Source organism: Labrus mixtus, chromosome 8, assembly GCF_963584025.1.
Source record: "Labrus mixtus chromosome 8, fLabMix1.1, whole genome shotgun sequence".
Lineage (NCBI taxonomy): Eukaryota > Metazoa > Chordata > Actinopteri > Labriformes > Labridae > Labrus > Labrus mixtus.
This window is the reverse complement of record NC_083619.1, coordinates 30,749,946-30,759,773: the sequence shown is the minus strand read 5'-3', so window position 1 is coordinate 30,759,773 and position 9,828 is coordinate 30,749,946. Positions and strand designations below refer to the sequence as shown.

General features: G+C 43.2%; 1 protein-coding gene across 1 annotated transcript in view; it reads right to left on the bottom strand.

Annotated features, from left to right (window-relative positions):
* afg3l2 (AFG3-like AAA ATPase 2) overlaps positions 1-6,663 on the bottom strand; it is a 23,586-nt gene extending 16,923 nt beyond the window's left edge. The window contains exons 1-3 of the mRNA XM_061045528.1: positions 6,450-6,663; positions 3,140-3,239; positions 2,496-2,564 (exon numbers count right to left, since the gene is read on the bottom strand). Coding sequence (XP_060901511.1) covers positions 2,496-2,564; positions 3,140-3,239; positions 6,450-6,533 — 253 coding nt within the window. The 5' untranslated portion in view covers positions 6,534-6,663. The remainder of the gene's footprint in view (positions 1-2,495; positions 2,565-3,139; positions 3,240-6,449) is intronic.
* Positions 6,664-9,828: the final 3,165 nt, after the last annotated feature.

Genomic DNA, 9,828 nt, shown 5'->3' with positions numbered 1-9,828 from the left:
TCTGTATGTGTCTGTATGTGTCTGTATGTGTCTGTGTGTGTGTGTATGTGTCTGTGTGTGTCTTTATGTGTCTGTGTGTGTGTGTGTATGTATGTGTCTGTGTGTGTCTGTATGTGTCTGTCTTTGTGTCTGTGTGTGTATGTATGTGTCTGTGTGTGTCTGTATGTGTCTGTCTTTATGTGTCTGTGTGTGTCTGTATGTGTCTGTCTTTATGTGTCTGTGTGTGTCTGTATGTGTCTGTGTGTGTGTATGTGTCTGTGTGTGTCTTTATGTGTCTGTATGTGTCTGTGTGTGTCTGTATGTGTCTGTGTGTGTCTGTATGTGTCTGTCTTTATGTGTCTGTGTGTCTGTATGTGTCTGTGTGTGTGTATGTATGTGTCTGTATGTGTCTGTGTGTGTCTGTGTGTGTCTGTGTGTGTATGTGTCTTTATGTGTCTGTATGTGTCTGTGTGTGTCTGTATGTGTCTGTGTGTATGTGTCTGTGTGTGTCTGTGTGTATGTGTCTGTGTGTGTCTGTATGTGTCTGTGTGTGTCTGTATGTGTCTGTCTTTATGTGTCTGTATGTGTCTGTGTGTGTCTGTATGTGTCTGTGTGTATGTGTCTGTGTGTGTCTGTGTGTATGTGTCTGTGTGTGTCTGTATGTGTCTGTGTGTGTCTGTGTGTGTCTGTGTGTATGTGTCTGTGTGTGTCTGTATGTGTCTGTGTGTGTCTGTATGTGTCTGTCTTTATGTGTCTGTGTGTGTCTGTATGTGTCTGTGTGTGTCTGTCTTTATGTGTCTGTGTGTGTCTGTATGTGTCTGTGTGTGTCTGTATGTGTCTGTGTGTGTGTATGTATGTGTCTGTATGTGTCTGTGTGTGTCTGTGTGTGTGTGTATGTGTGTGTATGTGTCTGTGTGTGTCTGTATGTGTCTGTGTGTATGTGTCTGTGTGTATGTGTCTGTGTGTGTCTGTATGTGTCTGTGTGTGTGTGTGTCTGTATGTGTCTGTATGTGTCTGTGTGTGTCTGTGTGTGTCTGTGTGTGTCTGTGTGTGTCTGTATGTGTGTGTGTCTGTATGTGTCTGTATGTGTGTGTGTCTGTATGTGTCTGTATGTGTGTGTGTCTGTATGTGTCTGTATGTGTCTGTATGTGTCTGTGTGTGTCTGTGTGTGTCTGTACGTCTATATGTGTCTGTATGTGTCTGTGTGTGTCTGTGTGTGTCTGTATGTGTCTGTATGTGTCTGTATGTGTCTGTGTGTGTCTGTATGTGTGTGTGTGTCTGTATGTGTCTGTATGTGTCTGTATGTGTCTGTGTGTGTCTGTGTGTGTCTGTACGTCTATATGTGTCTGTATGTGTCTGTGTGTGTCTGTGTGTGTCTGTATGTGTCTGTATGTGTCTGTGTGTGTCTGTGTGTGTCTGTACGTCTATATGTGTCTGTGTGTGTCTGTGTGTGTCTGTGTGTGTCTGTGTGTCTGTATGTGTCTGTATGTGTCTGTGTGTGTCTGTGTGTCTGTGTGTGTCTGTGTGTGTCTGTGTGTGTCTGTGTCTGTGTGTGTGTCTGTGTGTGTCTGTGTGTCTGTGTGTCTGTGTTCGTCTGTATGTGTCTGTATGTGTCTATATGTGTCTGTATGTGTCTGTGTGTGTCTTTATGTGTCTGTGTGTGTCTGTGTGTGTCTGTATGTGTCTGTATGTGTCTGTGTGTGTCTGTGTGTGTCTGTGTGTCTGTATGTGTCTGTGTGTGTGTCTGTGTTCGTCTGTATGTGTCTGTATGTGTCTATATGTGTCTGTATGTGTATGTATGTGTCTGTATGTGTCTGTGTGTGTGTCTGTGTTCGTCTGTATGTGTCTGTATGTGTCTTTATGTGTCTGTGTGTGTGTCTGTGTTCGTCTGTATGTGTCTATATGTGTCTGTATGTGTATGTATGTGTCTGTATGTGTCTGTGTGTGTCTGTATGTGTATGTATGTGTCTGTATGTGTCTGTGTGTGTCTGTATGTGTCTGTATGTGTCTGTATGTGTCTGTGTGTGTCTGTATGTGTCTGTATGTGTCTTTATGTGTCTGTATGTGTCTATATGTGTCTGTATGTGTATGTATGTGTCTGTATGTGTCTGTGTGTGTATGTATGTGTCTGTATGTGTCTATATGTGTCTGTATGTGTATGTATGTGTCTGTATGTGTCTGTGTGTGTCTGTGTGTGTCTGTATGTGTCTGTATGTGTCTGTGTGTGTCTGTATGTGTCTGTATGTGTCTGTGTGTGTCTGTATGTGTCTGTGTGTGTCTGTATGTGTCTGTATGTGTCTGTGTGTGTCTGTATGTGTCTGTATGTGTCTGTGTGTGTCTGTATGTGTCTGTATGTGTCTGTACGTCTATATGTGTCTGTATGTGTCTGTGTGTGTCTGTATGTGTCTGTATGTGTCTGTGTGTGTCTGTCTGTATGTGTCTGTGTCTGTCTGTATGTGTCTGTATGTGTCTGTGTTTGTCTGTGTGTGTATGTTAATGTCTGTAGTTCTTCCTACCTTTTGTGTTTGCATCAGCTTCTGCGTTTTTTGGAGTTTTCTGACTTTCTGGAAAATATTTCTCAAAGCCTGAAAGAGCAGAACACATGCAGAGGTTAAACAGGGGTCACACACAGGTCAAACAGGGGTCACACAGACAGGTCAAACAGGGGTCACACAAAGGTCAAACAGGGGTCACACACAGGTCAAACAGGGGTCACACAGAGGTCAAACAGGGGTCACACACACAGGTCAAACAGGGGTCACACACAGGTCAAACAGGGGTCACACACAGGTCAAACAGGGTTCACACACAGGTCAAACAGGGGTCACACACACAGGTCAAACAGGGTTCACACACAGGTCAAACAGGGGTCACACACACAGGTCAAACAGGGGTCACACACAGGTCAAACAGGGGTCACACACAGGTCAATTAGGGGTTAAAGGTCAGTCTCTTACAGACTGAAACTCTGCGACCGCTCTGGTCACACCTTTCTCACACACACATCTGCCTAACAGGTACAGTGTTGCCATGGCACACAGTTATACCACACACACACACACACACACACACACACACACACACACACACACACACACACACACACACACACACACACACACACACACACACACACACACACACACACACACACACACACCTTTAGGAGGCTTCGAGCTCAGTCTCCTGTATGCACCCAGCAGGTCCCTCAGCAGGCTCCGCCTACTATCCACCTGTCCCGCCATGTTGGAACACGTCACCTGACACACAGGTTTCAGCAAATCAGCAACAACAACAGGAAAGTAGAAATGATGAAACATTGATATGAGCGTGTATGAATCAGTAAATAATGAGTCAGATATTTAAAATGTCATATATCTCATATATCATAAATAAATAGTTCAGAGCCAATCAGGGTCCATAGTGAGAGGAGGAGGGGGGGAGGACACTATAGAGAGGAGGGGGGGAGACACTATAGAGAGGAGGGGGGGAGACACTATAGAGAGGAGGGGGGAGACACTATAGAGAGGAGGGGGGGAGACACTGGAGAGGGGGGGAGGGGGAGACACTATAGAGAGGAGGGGGGAGACACTATAGAGAGGAGGGGGGAGACACTATAGAGAGGGGGGGAGGGGGGGACACCATAGAGAGGAGGGGGGAGACACTATAGAGAGGGGGGGAGGGGGGGACACCATAGAGAGGAGGGGGGAGACACTATAGAGAGGAGGGAGGGGGGACACTATAGAGAGGAGGGGGGGAGACACTATAGAGAGGAGGGGGGGAGACACTAGAGAGGGGGGAGGGGGAGACACTCTAGAGAGGAGGGAGGGGGGGACACTATAGAGAGGAGGGGGGGAGACACTATAGAGAGGAGGGGGGAGACACTAGAGAGGGGGGGAGGGGGATACACTATAGAGACGGGGGACACTATAGAGAGGAGGGGGAGACACTATAGAGAGGAGGGGGGGACACTATAGAGAGGGGGGGGACACTATAGAGAGGAGGGGGGAGACACTATAGAGAGGAGGGAGGGGGGACACTATAGAGAGGAGGGGGGAGACACTATAGAGAGGAGGGAGGGGGGACACTATAGAGAGGAGGGGGGAGACACTATAGAGAGGAGGGGGGGGAGACACTAGAGAGGGGGGAGGGGGAGACACTCTAGAGAGGAGGGAGGGGGGGACACTATAGAGAGGAGGGGGGGAGACACTATAGAGAGGGGGGGACACTATAGAGAGGAGGGGGAGACACTATAGAGAGGAGGGGGGGACACTATAGAGAGGGGGGGACACTATAGAGAGGAGGGGGAGACACTATAAAGAGGAGGGGGGAGACACTATAGAGAGGAGGGGGGAGACACTATAGAGAGGAGGGGGGACACTATAGAGAGGAGGGGGGAGACACTATAGAGAGGAGGGGGACACTATAGAGAGGAGGGGGGACACTATAGAGAGGAGGGGGGACACACTATAGTGAGGAGGGGGGACACTATAGAGAGGAGGGGGACACTATAGAGAGGAGGGGAGGGGGGGACACTATAGAGAGGGGGGAGACACTATAGAGAGGAGGGGGGAGACACTATAGAGAGGAGGGGGGACACTATAGAGAGGAGGGGGGACACTATAGAGAGGAGGGGGAGACACTATAGAGAGGGGGGACACTATAGAGAGGGGGGGACACTATAGAGAGGAGGGGGAGACACTATAGAGAGGAGGGGGGACACACTATAGAGAGGGGGGGAGACACTATAGAGAGGAGGGGGAGACACTATAGAGAGGAGGGGGGACACTACAGAGAGGGGGGAGACACTATAGAGAGGAGGGGGAGACACTATAGAGAGGAGGGGGACACTATAGAGAGGGGGGAGACACTATAGAGAGGAGGGGGGACACACTATAGAGAGGAGGGGGGAGACACTATAGAGAGGAGGGGGGAGACACTATAGAGAGGAGGGGGGACACTATAGAGAGGAGGGGGGGAGACTATAGAGAGGAGGGGGGACACTATAGAGAGGAGGGGGGACACTATAGAGAGGAGGGGGGACACTATAGAGAGGAGGGGGAGACACTATAGAGAGGAGGGGGGGAGACTATAGTGAGGAGGGGGATACACTATAGAGAGGAGGGGGGACACTATAGAGAGGAGGGGGGGACACTATAGAGAGGAGGGGGGAGACACTATAGAGAGGAGGGGGAGACACTATAGAGAGGAGGGGGAGACACTATAGAGAGGAGGGGGGAGACACTATAGAGAGGAGGGGGGACACTATAGAGAGGGGGGAGACACTATAGAGAGGAGGGGGGAGACACTATAGAGAGGAGGGGGAAGACACTATAGAGAGGAGGGGGGACACTATAGAGAGGAGGGGGGACACTATAGAGAGGAGGGGGGACACTATAGAGAGGAGGGGGGAGACACTATAGAGAGGAGGGGACACTATAGAGAGGAGGGGGGAGACACTATAGAGAGGAGGGGGGACACTATAGAGAGGAGGGGGAGACACTATAGAGAGGAGGAGGGGATACACTATAGAGAGGGGGGAGACACTATAGAGAGGGGGGGAGACACTATAGAGAGGAGGGGGGATACACTATAGAGAGGGGGGACACTATAGAGAGGAGGGGGGGAGACTATAGTGAGGAGGGGGGGGACACTATAGAGAGGGGGGGGATACACTATAGAGAGGAGGGGGGGACACTATAGAGAGGAGGGGGATACACTATAGAGAGGAGGGGGGAGACACTATAGAGAGGAGGGGGGGAGACTATAGTGAGGAGGGGGGGACACTATAGAGAGGGGGGAGACACTATAGAGAGGAGGGGGATACACTATAGAGAGGAGGGAGGAGACACTATAGAGAGGAGGGAGGAGACACTATAGAGAGGAGGGGGGGAGACTATAGTGAGGAGGGGGGGGACACTATAGAGAGGGGGGGGATACACTATAGAGAGGAGGGGGGGGACACTATAGAGAGGAGGGGGGGACACTATAGAGAGGAGGGGGGGACACTATAGAGAGGGGGGGGTACACTATAGAGAGGAGGGGGACACTATAGAGAGGAGGGGGGAGACACTATAGAGAGGAGAGGGGAGACACTATAGAGAGGGGGGGACACTATAGAGAGGGGGGGGAGACTATAGAGAGGAGGGGGGGACACTATAGAGAGGAGGGGGGAGACACTATAGAGGGGGGGGGAGGGGGGGACATCTTTGTTTGTTGCTATGGTAACAAACAGCTCTCTACATCCTTCAGTTCACTTCCTGACAGACAGGTGTTATTTCAATCATCACAGTCATATTCAGCATGAGCCAATGACAGAGCAGCTACGTCACACAGGTACGTTCACCTGTCCTCCCCGCAGGCCCGGGGATCAGCGGACCTGTCTGCGGGTCACAGAGGACTCTGTTCCGGCTTGTTTTGGCCGCTCTCCCGGTTAGCACAGTTAGCATGTTAGCATGGTGTCCACCTACCAGCCTGGCCGGAGCTCCGGAGGACAGCAGCAGCCGGAACATGCTCCTGCAGCCCGCCGACAGCCGCAGGTAGTGGTGAGCCATCCTCTCAGCGGACACACACACACACACACACACACACAGCCTCTACACACTCCTCAAGTTCAACACGACTGTTCTGTAATCACACTGCTCCGCCATCTTTACTTCTTCTTCTTCTTCTTCTTCTTCCGGCAGTATAGACGCAGCTCCGCGTGTTACTGCCCTCCACAGGTAGAAAGGAACTATTCTACAAAACAACTTTATTATCATGTAGAAAATGAATCATTGCAGGTGGTGGTTCTGGTGACCACAGAAAGCCCCGGAGTCCAGGTCTCTTTCTGAATATCCACAGTTCAGTAGTCAGTACTTTACATAATAATATAATATAATATAATATAATATCCACAGTTCAGTAGTCAGTACTTTACATAATAATATAATATAATATAATATAATATCCACAGTTCAGTAGTCAGTACTTTACATAATAATATAATATAATATAATATAATATCCACAGTTCAGTAGTCAGTACTTTACATAATAATATAATATAATATAATATAATATCCACAGTTCAGTAGTCAGTACTTTACATAATAATATAATATAATATAATATAATATCCACAGTTCAGTAGTCAGTACTTTACATAATAATATAATATAATATAATATAATATAATATCCACAGTTCAGTAGTCAGTACTTTACATAATAATATAATATAATATAATATAATATCCACAGTTCAGTAGTCAGTACTTTACATAATAATATAATATAATATAATATAATATAATAATATAATATCCACAGTTCAGTAGTCAGTACTTTATAATATAATAATATAATATAATATAATATAATATGATATAATAATATAATATAATATAATATAATATGATATAATATAATATAATATAATAATATAATAATATAATATAATAGTCACAGTTCAGTAGTCAGTACTTTATATAATAATATAATATAATATAATATAATAATATAATATGATATAATATAATATAATATAATATAATAATATAATATAATAGTCACAGTTCAGTAGTTAGTACTTTATAATATAATATAATAATATAATAATATAATATAATAGTCACAGTTCAGTAGTCAGTACTTTATATAATAATATAATATAATATGATATGATATAATATAATATAATAATATAATATAATATAATAGTCACAGTTCAGTAGTCAGTACTTTATATAATAATATAATATAATATAATATAATAATATAATAATATAATAAAATATAATATAATATAATATAATATAATAATATAATATAATATCCACAGTTCAGTAGTCAGTACTTTATATAATATAATATAATATAATAATATAATATAATAGTCACAGTTCAGTAGTCAGTACTTTATATAATATAATATAATATAATATAATATAATATAATAATATAATATAATATCCACAGTTCAGTAGTCAGTACTTTATATAATATAATATAATATAATAATATAATATAATAGTCACAGTTCAGTAGTCAGTACTTTATATAATATAATATAATATAATAATATAATATAATATCCACAGTTCAGTAGTCAGTACTTTATATAATATAATATAATATAATAATATAATATAATAGTCACAGTTCAGTAGTCAGTACTTTTCAGTAGGAGTTTCAGTAGACTGAACCCTCGTGGTCATTTTTTGTGTCCACCTCAGTATATTACTGCGGTCAAGCCAGCCTCTCCTCGAGTTTACCTGGTGAAGTGAGCCGCCCCTAAATCTGAAGTGCCCACGTATTCTGATCTTTATGGTAAATGCTCCGGACTCCAGAGCGAGCAGAGAGAGAGAGCGATGAAGTGAAGTGCTAAATGTCTAGGTCTTACCATAAAACTGACTATGAGAGACACGTGTATGAAACGGGAGCAAACAAAATACTGTTCAGGGAATAGCTTCGGAGGTCGGTGAAATTAGTTTGAGAATAATACTGCGAGTCTGCGGTAACTTCCGTTTTTCAAAATAAGATGTTTTCCTGGGGAAAAAAATATAAAAATATATGTTCTTCCATAAGTAGACAATGATTCTGATATGGGTGGACTTAGTACTTCCTAGACTACGTGCACAAGTAATATGAAGTACTTTTACTGTGTACTTTTTGTGAAATCCATTGTCAAAGTCCATTATAAAGCACTATAATGAGTCTTTTTTATGAATTTGATGTCTTGTAAAAAATAATTTTTCCATAAGTAGAAAATGATTCTGATATGGTTGGACTTAGTACTTCCTATAATACATGCACCTGTACTATGAAGTACTTTTACTGTGTACTTTTTGAGAAATCCACTGTCAAAGTCCCTTATGAATCACGATAATGAGGTTAGGGTTAGGGTAGAAATCCACAAAATCAATGGATTTCTCATTTATTTCTACATTTCACCATGTAAACTCGAGGAGCGGCTGGCTTGACCGCAGTAGTATACTGAACATTTCAGTATGGATACTAACTTCCTGGTTTCATGCAGTATGGATCGGATGAATCCTTTCAGGAAATTAATTGTATTTTACCCGCAATGCTGTGCGAAATTAAACGTAAATCGTCACTTCCGCCTCCAAATCAAAACAAACGAGCGTGGATTAATTAAATCAATTTTTAATCTAGAGTTAAAGTCCCGACTGAAATCACTACTTTAAATTAACAACAGAAAATATAAGAAATGTCTGCATTATTATAAAACCTTTCCCCCTCTATTTAAATAATGATTTCACTATTTAAATGAGTCTTTATTGGTTTATTTTATATTCTGTATATTGCTGTCTTTCATTTGTTCTTTATGTACTGTATGTTATTTAGTTATTTAATCTTTTACTTGATTTACATTGTGATATTGTTTTTTGTTTACCTGACTGTATATGAGCGTTACTCTTCTTGAATAAAGATAAACAAAAAAACAAAACAAAAAACGGGTGGATGCGGCCGGTTCGGGAAACGTAAATGACGTCACTTCCTTACTGAATGAATCAGACGAAGTAGGAACAAATATCTGCCTACTGTGTGTGCATACTGAACAGTAGGTACTAACAGTATACAGCAGATAGTACATACTGCATACTGACAGATTGAGTATGTACTTGGCAATTCGGATACGGCCCAGGTCACTGGTCTGGAGTCTTTTGGGGCCAACATGGCGCTGTGAGTCTTTTTCTGCAGCGGAGACTTGTCCAAGGAACACCTCGCAAAACTTTACATTTTAAATGTGTACAAACCAAAAGTTTACATTTTAAATGTGTACAAACCAAAAGTTTACATTTTAAATGTGTACAAACAAAAAGTTTACATTTTAAATGTGTACAAAC